Raw genomic sequence first — 12,946 nt, 5'->3', positions numbered from 1 at the left:
GATAGCCTTTATAAACCTTAGTCAAAATTTATTATTTTTCTTTATCTTATTTGAAGTTAATAAAAATGAAATAAAGTGAACAAGACATGGCCTTAATTAGGGCTGTCAAACGGGTCATGTCGTGTCGAGTTCGTGTCAATGTTAAATGGGTTGAAAAACCCTTGACCCAAACCTAGCCGGCCCGTTTATTAAACGGGTTACCTGGGTATCCTTTTACCCATATAACTATATTCAACTAATTAATATTCAACTAAAAAAATTAAAATACATACACATTAAAAATACAAGAGTTTAAAGTTAGTTTTAGCAACTACAAAAGTTTAAAGCTAGTGGATTTAACAGCAAAACATACATAAGAATTGTCCTAATTCAACCTTCAAATGACAATCGTGGAAGCTAGATAGCTTGAAGATTGATGAACTGATGGAGATAGATGAAAGTCTTAAATAAGAGTAAGGTAAGACACTAAGGGTCTGTTCACTTCAGCTTAATTTCAGTTCAGTTTAGTTTAATTCAACTCTAATCACTTCAGTTCAGTTCAGCTCGCTCCTAATTTCCTTCTCTTATAAAATATTCAGTTCGGTTTAGTTCTGTTCAGCTCCAATCAATTCAGTTCATATCAGTAAATGTGAACAGACTCTAAGCCTAGGTATCTAGAATCCTCGAAATGTTAAAAGTTAAAATTTTTCATTTTAACATACGCCAAATTAAACCGCCAAAATTTAACAACATTTATGAACGCACCAATGTTTTTTTTTCTTTACAAAACTAAAAGTTTAGAATTAAAAAATCAGTTTTTTGTACTACTAAATACATAGGTTAGGTGTGTCGGGTTCGGGTTAACGGGTTGTCGTTCAACCCATTTATATGATCAGGTTATGCGTGTCGGTTTCGAGTTGAAAATTTTAACCCAAACCTAACCCGTTTAATTTCGTGTCAGGTTCGTGTCGACCCGATTAATTAAACGGGTTGAGAATTCTTGACCCAAACCCGTTTATTTCGTGTCGGATTGTCATATCGTGTCAGCTTTTGACAGCCAGCCTTAATAAAGGTCAAAATTGTTGGAGTAGGAGTCTAGGAGACTCTTATTTACATCCGTTTACATATGGAGTACAAGCTTAGTATTTTCTCGGTTACTTGTGCAATTGGCCTTGGAATCTTGAGTTAGAAACGTTTTTGCATTGAGTGTGTTGGACTACATGGTCCAGGCCCAATCTTGAGTTCTGTTATGTCGTTTTTTTTTTTTTTTTGGAAAAAATTTATGAGTTGAATAATTGATCAGCTTATTCAGCAATAATGAAGGAACAATTCATCGACCATATATATCAAATCCATCGTTTGAATCAATGAATAGCTTCTAGGCACATACAAGTCATACACTCTTTGTAACACAATTAATTTATACAAGAGATTGGGTTTGATACCCAACAGGAAAGGAGGTAACAATTATATTATGGAAACCTTCCAATATTGTCTATCCATTAATCCATTAAACATGTCATACTTTCTTTGCAACACAATTAATCTCATGCTCATGCCAAGTGGTAAGGGTCTGTTCTCTTCAGCTTAATTTCAGTTTAGTTCAGTTTAGTTTAGTTTAGTTCAGTTCAGTTCAGCTCAATTCAGTAAATCAGAACAAGCCCTAAGTCTTGATTATTACCGAGTAATATATAATGTGCCACTAGCCCACTTGCATAAAATCCTCAAACACCTTTTATATACCGTAGGATGCTTATAGACTATAGAGGTAGTTGTTTGCTTATTTTAAAATCTAAAAATGAGAAGAAAAAAAAAAAAATTAAATGAGCATAAAATACCTTACACCCGGGTGTATATAATTTTTTATAGAAATCTTCGCTACTCTTCTCATATCACAACCTAATAACTATGAATACTGAATAGAGGGGGTTTGAAACTCTTTGAATAAAGACTGCCAACTTGCCAAGTAACCTTAGTAGCCATATTCATGCTTTGTATTTTTCATTGGAATTGCCAACAAAAAAAATTGGATTAATGCAAAACATGTTTGAATTGGTTACTAATTAAAAGGAACCATTGTTCAATGTTCATTATAATTGTTTACATTCTAATTAATGACATTCACATCATATGCACTAGCTAAAACAACCATGATAAGATCCTAATTAAAAGCCAAATAGTTAAATTAAATCTACAAATCACTAATCAGTCATTAATTTCTTTGAACACTTAATTCATTTTGGTCAACAAAAGTGCCATGAAAACCATAAGGAACCCTTGAAGGCATGCATACACTTGCAATTTGCTTCATATCCTTTGCCCTCAATATCACCAATTCCGACCTCTCCACATTTTCATCCCTCACAAAGCTCATTATCCACCCTTCATCTTCGCAATCATCATCGCTAACACAATCAACTTTACCTAAGTCAAAATTAACTTCACCTAAATCGTAATTACCTTCTCCAAACTCGCGATTATTAGTAGATGTACATGTTTTCTTAGCGGGTACAAAGCATGGTTCCCCACCATATCTCTCATATCCATAAATAAACTTAGTCACTTCACCGGTTGTAACATCAACCTTGGCTATGCCACCACATTTAGGCCACGGCTCCGCAATTGCCATGTACACGTACCTCGTCTTTTTTCCTAACAAACGCTTATTTACTTGTCCTACTTCTAAATTCACACCCGAAACTATCACCCGTCGGGTTGATTCACCCGTCTCAAGGTCTAGTCGAATCTCGGTTAGTTCAATTTGGATCGGGTCATTACTATCATTGAAGATCGAGTCGGGTGGGCTCATGCATGACCCGAGTATGACCACGTGTTTTCCCTCATTTTCCTCCCATGCATTCATAAAATGGAAACAAAAGCTATTAGGAACCTCAATCCATTGGATCCTTGACCCGGTCGTATCGTCCTTCGAGAGGACCCCGAACCGAGCCCTCTTATTCGGATCAAACATTAGGGGCGACCCGCCCTGAACCATCTCGGATAATTTAAACACAACTTGATTATCCGGTATCACTACAAAATTTTGAGTCAACGCAAAGTCATGAATCACAGTAGGTTGAGAGAGCGACACGGGTATTTCACCTGACTTCCGGCCCCACTTATCAAACCTAAAGTACTTCAAATACGGCTTACTTAAGACATCATAGCTAAGTGTATGAAGATCACCCGTGTTAGGGTCTACCTTAGGGTGTGCAATCAACGGGCAATTCACCTGCCCATCGAAATCGAACCGTCCAACCGTCTCCAAATCATCACCACTCTTGATCTTCACGTGGTACGGCAAGTCATCCTCGGACATAGCAAGTAATCTCCCATTAAAATACACAACACCAGCATTAGCCACTCCAACACCACGTGCCGGGTCAACTAAACCAAGAGCCGCACGTGCGTAAAATAAACCGAACCGAACCAATCCGGTCCGGCCGTGTAATTCACCAACCGGTTTAGGAAATAAATTTCTTCCGGCCGCGGATTCTTGAACCAACCGGTTCGTTTGAGTGAACCGGCAGCAATAACTTGCTTGATTTCCTGGTCCAAGTTTGACGGCGTGGATCATCCCATCGCCGTCGAACAAGTGATGAGCACCAGATGGTGGGAGCATAGGATTAGCCCCATTTCTCACATAAATTCCATGTAAACCGGATGGAATTTCGCCTATAATTTCCAACCCGGTCTGAACCGGGTGTTCCTGAACCGGAGCATAATTACCCGATAATTGAATTTCCGGGTCGACCGTTTTGGGTAAAGGGTGTTTTTTTTCTTGGTCTAGGATAAGTGATTTCTCTATTTTGTTCAAGGCTGAGGCAGCCAGCCTTTGGAGTGGGTTAAGGGTAGGTTCGCGATGCGGCGGCAACGTCGGATGTGACGGCCGCCGCGGAGGAATGGGATCAAATGTAAGAGGAGAAGGAGACGGAGAAGGAGAAATAATCTTGGTTGTGTATTTGGAGGGATTTATTAGGATGTTACAATAAGTAACATTTGAAGGTGATGAATTGTGAAGAATATGAAATTGTAGATTTTTTGTTTTGTTTTTTGGTGTAGTAGTAGTAGAATTACTAAGGAATTGGGTGGTAACATGCATGGCTCTTTGAAATATGAGATACTACTACAAGAATAAGGTGTAAGTTTGAATGAAGTTATGGGTTTAAGGGGATTATATATATAGGAGAAATATTTTATGTTGCATGGTCGTATTATACTTGTTAACTCGTATATCCGAAGTATGTATTTAATTGTTTTGACATTTAGTGTAGTTAGATGCCAATTGAACGAACGAACCTATAAGCTGGCTAACCAAGTCGTGTCATACTCCTAGCGGCGTGGCATTTGGGTGTCTCATTTAGACCATTCTCATTTGAATGTAAAACCCGAGATGACTTTAATTTTTTTTTTTTAAAAAAAATACTTACTCCGTTTTTTTAGTATTGTATGTTCAATTTTGAATTTATCGTAATATTTGCGTTTCTTTTGTTACTCTTCTTATATACAAATACTTAATTATATTATTTCTTCTCTTCACCTACCTTAACAGCTCATAAAATATCGTACATTCCTAATAAATAATGATAGAATAATAGAAAAAAATTACGATAAGCATGTGTCGATGTGCCATGTGAACGGAAGATGATTAGAGTCGCGGTCTTGCGGATCCTCATAAGCTACACGTGCCACAACATCCATAGAGATGATCCTATAACACTCTTAGACGAGTAGAACGTAGTATAAGACAGTACAGTTTATATATAATGATCCGTTACAATACCTCATTGCGTATGTATACGTTGTCGACATTTAAGCTCCATTCGCTTGAGAAATCGAACGTCACCACTTTGAACTTTTGAAGTGGTGGCAATGTAGCATGGCAAACTATTTAATTTGGTCTAATAAATCTAAAGAAAGGAGAACGAATAATCGTTCATTTTAATCTTGTCAAACATTTTATTTTGATCTTGTGTTCCTCTTACGCTATTAGATAATTATGTTTTATACTCGGTAATATGTTTTGAAACCATAAAAATTTAATTAAATAGAACAACCTTTAGAGAACGAATGAGAAATGGTGGTAGTTTCTTACTATACTAAACTAAATATTAAATAAAGCGGAGTCCACTATGTCCATTATTTTCCCTCACTTTTTTACACGTTAATTTATAGTAGTATATTTGAATTCAAAGGCAAGTAGTTTGAACTTGGAAGTTACTGTAATTAATTGGCAGCATAAAACAGTGGGCAAATGGAGCACAAATTACTACTCTTGCATGCGATAGATAGTAAAAAAATACTCCTTGCATGCTGACATGCATGCGCTAAAGCTAAATACTACTCCTGCATGTTCATGCATATGTATCCGCTAAAGTTAATAAATAACCCTCCCTTTGTTTTTTAGTGTGCCACTTATAATTGACACAAATAAATAAATTATTAAAAAAAAAGTACATACCTACATCAGCTTATGGAGTATATAAAGTACAACCATGGATTATTAAAGAGGTATATCCGCATATGTAAATAAATAGTGCAAAAAGCCAAAGTGAGTCACTTTAACAAACGATAAATTAAAATATATATGAATATATCTATTCTCCTTCTACTCCATATAATGAATCAAATCCCTCCTACATTGAAATTTTGAAGAATATGGATGTTCTATCCCACCCCCATCAATACATTTCCTTTAATTTAATTTCCCTTCTTTTATACTTCCCTTGCTTCTCTTTTTCTTCATAATTGCTATTGAAACATAGTGTAAAATACTCCAAAAACAAAAAATAATGAAATAGAATATGATCTATCACTTCAAAATTAGTTTCACACATCTATTGTGAAAATACAGTTTTCAATGCTTTCCTCCGTAATGTACCAAAAGTCTAAAATTAATCAAATTCAAAATCAGTTTTCATATTAAGCCGCCCCTGCCACCTCGCCCACGCTCCTCCCCTAACCCCATACTTTATAAGTTTGAATTGAACTTCTTTATATTATCTTATTGTAAGATAAATAAGTTGGAAGCCATGTATTGACACCTCCTATTATATCCAAAAGATAGAAGTGAGTCATTTCTAAGTTTCATGTGTTAGAACTTAGAAGTGAATTATTGTTGATTTAGTTGAGCCAATTGAGCAACACAATTAAGCCTAGACCGAGAATGTCAAGGCATTGTTACCTCGCTTTGCCACGTGAATACGTGATCTACCAATCTCCCATGCATGCTAGCTAGACTCAGAAAACAATGTCCAACTTTTATTCAGTAGCTCAACATTTATTTGTTTTGTTTTTTTTTGTTTTAAATGCGTTTGAATTATACTCAACCAATATTTTGTTTATTTTTGGATGACAAACCATGTCCGTACGTTATAAAATACTTCGTACTACCTATGTATGTGTATCTATATTTTTTTGAAACAACCTATGTGTATCTATATAGTACTGTAATTATTTTATAGTCATCCTTAAAATATGTAAGATATTATTTAATTAAGTTGTTAATATTTAAAATAAATAAAGCGTGTAAGATATTATTTTATAACAAACATGTCACTTGACATCTTCAACCAAGTAGTATAATTCACGTATATATCTATGTTTTCTCTCTCTAAAACTTTTCTCTCTAAAGAAAAGGTAAGGAAGTGGTGTTTATTGTTCTTTAGTGTGGTCTGCTATGGTGGATGTTTCTAATCCACCAGAACCTCCACCTCTTTCAGACCATGAAATGGTTGAATCTGAGCAGAAAGAGGCTCGCTCTGTTGTCAGCTTTCGTGAGGTAGTAGCTAGTTCTTCTCAATGGTTTGAGGAGGCAAGAAAGATTGTTGCAACTTCGACAGAATGGTCTCAGGATGAGGATTTTGGCCCTGATTCAGGTTTATCAGTTAGATTTGATAAAGAAACGCTTGATCGATTAAGAAAACCTTGGGGTTTAACTTTAATGGGCAAATGCTTGGGTACAACAATTAGGCCTGCTTTTATGCTTAATCGTGCTCGAATTATGTGGAAAATTAAAGGGGGTCTAGAAACAATTGACCTTGGTCATAATGTGTTCTTATTTCGCTTCACTATGGAGGATGATTATGAAAGGGCTCTGTTTGGGGGTCCTTGGTTTGTTTTTGATCATTATTTGATGATGGCGAAATGGAAGCCAAATTTCAGAGCTTCTGAGAATCCTTTTGATAAAATGACAGTGTGGATTAGATTTACTGAGCTACCAGTGGAATATTTTGATAAATCAGCTCTGTTTCAGATTGCAAAGGTGGCGGGGAATCCAATTCGCGTAGATTATGCAACCGATAGATTAACTAGAGGAAGATATGCTCGTGTATGCATTGAGATTGATTTGAGCAAACCACTGGTGACCAAGGTTTGGATAGGTGGCGCGTGGCAACAAATTGCTTATGAAAATATCACCACTCTCTGTTTCTTGTGTGGCAAAGTGGGGCATACCCAAACCAATTGCATGTTGAATAAAAAGCATGAGGTGTCTTCAATATCAACAGGTGTTGATAAGCATGTCTCACCAGTTGAGAAATCAAATTTGGCTTCTTCCTCTGCTGAACAGAATGCTGCTTCTCAAAGTAGTGTTGAAAATGTTTCCCAGCCCACTAGTTTGGTTGGGCTTCCTTCTAAGCCCAACTCATTTCAAATCTTGGCAAATTCGGAATCACATGGTGAATTTGGTCCATGGACTTTAGTAACAAATAAAAAAAAGATTTCTAAATCTGTTGATAATAACAACAGAAGGAATAATAATAAAAATTTAAATAAGGTTGATAATAACAACCTAAGGTTTGTTAAAACAAATATTGTTGATAATAACAACAATAAGAAGACTTTTAATAATGTCAAAAGTAATTATGTGTATAAAAAGAAAGATACAGGGGTGATTACTTCTTCTAATCAGCAACCCGTAAAGATTAGTCACATTATGGGCTCAATTTCTGCTGATTTGGGCCTTACTAAGGAAGACTCTAATAAATCTTGTTTGGAGGTAACAAAGGATACTGATGTTTCAAATTCTAGTGATAAGGAAATTAGTGAAGTAAATGAAGAATCAGAAGGAATGATGGTGGATGTTAATTCCATCAATATTTTGAAAGAAACAAGTGTCAATAATGCTCAGCTGTCAAAGGCTAATGGACACTTGGAGGAAATGCAATTAGATGCGCTTTATATCCCCTTGATTTTAAAACCCCAGCTCTCTTATAGTGAGGTTGTCACACACAATCCTCTCCCTTCCTCTAGTTTATTAGAACCCTGTGCTATTTCCAATTCAAATATAGTAAACCCTTCAAATTCTAACCATGCAAAATCAAAATCCCCCTCCATTTTCACAAGCTCTACCCATGATAACTTATCAAAGACGCAAAGTTCCGGATCAAGAGATCAGTTCGAATTCTCGAGGAAAGGAACCGATTCTTCAGGGGATTCCTGTTCACGAGTTGCAGCAGGGATTGGGGTCGAAATCGAACACGCTTCAGTTGTTTCCGACCTCACCAATGATAAAAACATTGATGATCAAGAGAAGGCCAGGATCTCCGACGGAGATCACCGGGGCAGTGAGGCTGCTGGACGCGTTGAAAAGAAAGCAGGAGTCTCTGTCAATTCTACGGGCGGAGGAAAGGGATCGAACTTTTCCCTCTCAAATTCCAAGAAGAATTCCGGTTTTTCACTTGCAATTAGAATCCCGAGGACAAAACATGGCAAATCGCCTTATCGCAACATTCATCTCACAGAATGCGGTGGTGGGGATGCAAATGCAGATAAGGTATTATCGATTTCTACAGGGTCCGAGGGAAATTGTAGCCCAAATGACCCCATTGTCGTTAGAGGATGTATTGCCAATAGGGATGGATGCGTTTTGGAAGGATTGGGAGGAGTACTACCTTCCTCTGAATCCTAGCCCTACGGTACGTCATTCGGTTACTTTATAGCGGCCTTTGCCTAATTTGAAGATGAAATTTATTTTGTGGAACGTGAGGGGAGCTTGTAGGGATGAGTTTATCCCACATGCACGTCATTTGGTTAACATTCATCGCCCTGCTGTTTTCGTTTTTCTTGAGACAAAATCGGGTGATTTAAGGGCTAGGCAAGTGATGTTACAACTTGGTTTTCATGATTTCAAAGCTGTCGAGGCAAATGACAAAAGGGGTGGTATTTGGTTATTTTGGAGAAATGTGGTGGATGTAGCTGATTTCAAAGAGGATTTCTCCTTTTTTCATGCTCTGTTCCATTTTAAAAATATCAATAAGGAAGCTTTGGTTACTGGTATGCATGCTCCTTCCACACCCAAGGAGAGGCATGCAATGTGGAGGGAGATGTAATCGGATCTGCCACCTCCAGATTCTCCATGGCTCTTGTTTGGAGATTTAAATGAGGTTACCTCGCAATCTGAGAAATCTGGAGGGCGGGGTTTTAGGCATGCACAATGTAGGGATATGACTAATTTCACTAATGCGGCTGGTTTGTTGGATATGGGCTATAATGGGAATCCTTTCACTTGGAGTAATGCGAGGGAGGGGACTACTCTCATCAGGCAACGCCTTGATCGAGCTCTTGGGAATGCAGCGTGGGTGGAGCAATTTCCTCATACTAAGGTTTTTCATCTCCCTTTTACATATTCTGATCATTCCCCCATTTTGATTGATTGTACTAATCCTAGAGTTAATGGCCCTTTTCCTTTACGATGTAAAGAAATTTTAATAGTTTTTTTGTTAGTAATTGGATGGAACCTAATGATAATTATGTTTTGGGTTTGTCGAATTTTCACAGTAAAATAAAGAATTGGAATCATAATATTTTTGGAAATCTAAAATATAAAAAAGATAGACTTTTGGCTAGAATAAGTGGTATACAAAGATTTTTAGCCACTAAAAATTCGATTTTTTTGATGAATTTGGAGAAGGATTTACTAAAGGAATTAAAAGATTTATATGATAAGGAGAGAATAATATGGGCTCAAAAAGCAGGGATTGATTGGAGGAAGCATGGTGATTTAAATACTAATTATTTTCATATTTTGGCAAAAATAAAAAAAAAGTAGAGGAAAGATTTTGTGTCTCAAAGACTCGAATGATAATTGGGTTACTGATGATTCTGTTTTAAAAGATATGACTACTGATTTTATAGGAATATCTTTCAGTCTAAAATTAGGAATAGAGGTGGTTCTGGCTTTTTTAATCCCTCTAATCGTTTGCCTGATCATGATAATAGGTCTCTAGCCAATTATATACCAAGTATAATTGAGGTTAAAAATTGTTTATTTAGTATGGAACCAATGAAATGTCCGGGTCCTGATGGTATTCAACCAAGATTTTTCCAGGCAAATTGGGATTCCTTGAGTCATGTTCTTCATAATTTATGTGTTGATAGTTTTTCAAAAGCCTCTTTTAATCCGGAGATCAATAAATCATATATCTCTTTAATCCCTAAGATTGATAATCCGGTTAATTTGACTCAATTTAGGCCAATAGGATTGTGTAATACGGTTTATAAATTGATCACTAAGTTAATTTCTTCTAAGCTTAGATCCTTTTTGGATAATTTGATTAGTCCTTTACAGTCTAGCTTTATTCAAGGTAGAGGCATTGAGGATAATGTAATCATAATCAAAGAGGTGTCTCATATTTTTCATAAGGCTAAAATTGGGAAAAATATTATGGCTCTTAAGCTTGATTTAACAAAAGCTTATGATAGCTTGGAATGGAACTTCATTGAAGAAACCCTCATTGGTTTTAATTTTCCAATAAATTTTGTTAACTTGATTATGTATTGTATCACTTCTCCACAAATTTCTGTGCTTTGGAATGGTGAAATTACTAGTGAGTTTACTCCTTCGCGTGGTATAAGACAAGGTGATCCCATGTCTTCATATATTTTTGTTTTGTGTCTTGAAAGGCTTTCTTTGATGATAGAAAGCAAAGTTAATCAGAAACTTTGGAAGCCTTTAAAGGTGACAAAATCAATTTCATTGTCTCATATTTTTTATGCAGATGATGTTTTCTTATTTGGACAGGCTTCAAAATGTAATATTCAATTGATTATGCAAGTTTTGCAGGAGTTTGGAGATATTTCTGGTTTAAGGGTTAATCAAGCTAAATCAACAGTTATTTTTCCAAGAAAAATGAATCACAACATAAGAAAAGATTTGATCACTGAATTTAATTTCACTTCTACTACTTCTTTTGGTAAATATTTAGGAGTTGAAATTCATCCTAACAAATTAAAAAAAAAAGTGATTATTTTGGTTTGCTTGATAAAACTTTTAATCAGATTAAGGGATGGCAATCCAGATTATTGAATATGGCAGGAAGATGTACCTTGGTTAAATCTGTTCTCTCTTCTTTTCCTGTTTATTTAATGCAAACTAGTATCCTCCCAATGGCTGTTTGTGATGATATTGAAAGAAATTGTAGAAAATGTTTGTGGAATAAGGTTGACAAAACTAGATATTCTACAAGGATAGCTTGGAATCATATCACTAACCTATGGAAATAGGGGGTTTGGGAATAAGAAGATTAAAGTTGTGGAATATAGCTTTTATGGCTAAACTAGGATGGACTATTCTTACAAAGCCTGAAAAACTTTGGGTTAGGATTTTCAATGAGAAATATCTCAAGAGATCAGGTTTGTTTGAGTGTCATGTTAGTTCTTCTAATTCTCAAATTTGGAAGGATATATTGAAAGGGAGGGAGCTTCTTGCCTCGGGTTTAAGGGTGGGGATTGGTAATGGGATTTCCACTTCTCTTTGGCACCATCACTGGCTAGGCAATGGCCCCTTGAAGGACATTGTTCTTTGTGACATTCCTTCCCACATGATCAATTGGAAGGTTTCTAATATTATTAGGAATAAGGCTTGGTTCTTAAATGATATTGAATATCTTCTTCCACAGCATATTCTTAATATGATCAAGACAACCCCTTTATCAAGATTTACAAATCTAGAGGATTTTATTACCTGGAATTTGAGCAAGGATGGTATTTTCAATATAAAATCAGCTTATCATTTTCTTTTGAAAGGGAAGTGCTTAGTCTCTAGTAATTTAAATTCTTGGAAAAGTCTATGGAAAATTCAAGTTCCCTTTAAATATAGAATGTTTCTATGGAATTGTGCTCACTTGATTTTGCCTGTGGCTGAGACTTTATCCAGTTATATGCCCCTTATTTCTCCAATATGCTCGAGATGCAGTATAGAATCAGAAACTCATATGCATATCTTTAGAGATTGTTTTGCTTCCTCTATCTTATGGAATGATATCTTTGCAAAAGTTTATCTTCCAAAAAATTTTGATTTTAATATTTTCAAGAATTCGACTTGGAAGACTTGGTTTAATTATAATTTGGGATTGGATAGAAAATGGAAGTTAATTTTTGGTACTGCTTTGTGGCACCTCTGGTCACATAGAAACAATACTATTTATGAAAATAAACAAATTGGTCCAGTTTCTCTTTTCTCCAAGTTTTATTTTGATTATAAAATTTCTGTCTCTTTACTTCAAGGCAATAACAAGAGAAAAAGCTCTGGTTCAAGTTCTTCAGTCACAGCTTGGGAAGCTCCTAGGGAAGGATTTTTTAAAATCAACACGGATGGTGCTTGGCTCAATTCTGCTGTCTCTTCTGGAGGAGGTGTTATCAAAAGGTCTGATGGCTCTTGGTATGTTGGGTTCTCCTGCAAATATGATGCTATTTCTCCCCTTCTCACTGAGTTGTATGCATTGAATGATGGGCTCTCGATTGCTGAGGATTTAATGGTCAAGAAAGTAATTGTGGAAACTGATGCCAAGGTGCTTTGAGATATGCTTATGACAGCAGGGCCTAACCCTCACCATGAGTTAGCTGCAGCAATATGTGATGTGGCTACTGTTTTATCAAAGTTTGAGGTGGCTGTGGTGACTCACATTCCAAGGGAAGGAAATGAATTAGCTCATAGACTTGCGGTGTTTGGAAGAGAAATGGCGGT

General features: G+C 36.1%; 2 protein-coding genes across 2 annotated transcripts; one reads left to right on the top strand and one right to left on the bottom strand.

Annotated features, from left to right (window-relative positions):
* Positions 1-2,191: 2,191 nt before the first annotated feature.
* LOC145618980 (9-cis-epoxycarotenoid dioxygenase NCED6, chloroplastic-like) lies at positions 2,192-4,081 on the bottom strand. Its single transcript, XM_081673584.1, has 2 exons — positions 2,440-4,081; positions 2,192-2,367 (listed from the first exon to the last, which is right to left on the bottom strand). The coding sequence occupies exons 1-2, from the start codon at positions 4,079-4,081 to the stop codon at positions 2,192-2,194; spliced, it is 1,818 nt and encodes a 605-aa protein (XP_081529710.1).
* Positions 4,082-6,658: 2,577 nt separating this feature from the next.
* LOC145618979 (uncharacterized) lies at positions 6,659-11,287 on the top strand. The gene is made up of 4 exons (XM_081673583.1): positions 6,659-8,755; positions 8,922-9,255; positions 9,355-9,584; positions 10,130-11,287. Exons 1-4 carry the CDS (start codon positions 6,659-6,661, stop codon positions 11,285-11,287), a joined length of 3,819 nt encoding a protein of 1,272 aa, XP_081529709.1.
* The last annotated feature ends 1,659 nt before the right edge of the window (positions 11,288-12,946 follow it).

Source organism: Chenopodium album, chromosome 27 (genome assembly GCF_948465745.1).
Source record: "Chenopodium album chromosome 27, dcCheAlbu1.1, whole genome shotgun sequence".
Taxonomy (NCBI): Eukaryota; Viridiplantae; Streptophyta; class Magnoliopsida; order Caryophyllales; family Amaranthaceae; genus Chenopodium; species Chenopodium album.
This window is presented reverse-complemented; position numbering and strand designations above follow the sequence as displayed.

Excerpts from the sequence above, each read along its gene's own strand:
- LOC145618979 (XM_081673583.1), top strand. The coding sequence starts at position 6,659 with ATGGTGGATGTTTCTAATCCACCAGAACCTCCACCTCTTTCAGACCAT. Across the intron at positions 8,756-8,921 it reads GGGATGCAAATGCAGATAAG|CGGCCTTTGCCTAATTTGAA; the intron begins GTATTATCGATT and ends GTTACTTTATAG. Across the intron at positions 9,256-9,354 it reads TAAGGAAGCTTTGGTTACTG|ATTTAAATGAGGTTACCTCG; the intron begins GTATGCATGCTC and ends TCTTGTTTGGAG.
- LOC145618980 (XM_081673584.1), bottom strand. The coding sequence starts at position 4,081 with ATGCATGTTACCACCCAATTCCTTAGTAATTCTACTACTACTACACCA. Across the intron at positions 2,368-2,439 it reads TAATCGCGAGTTTGGAGAAG|ATGAAGGGTGGATAATGAGC; the intron begins GTAATTACGATT and ends ATGATTGCGAAG.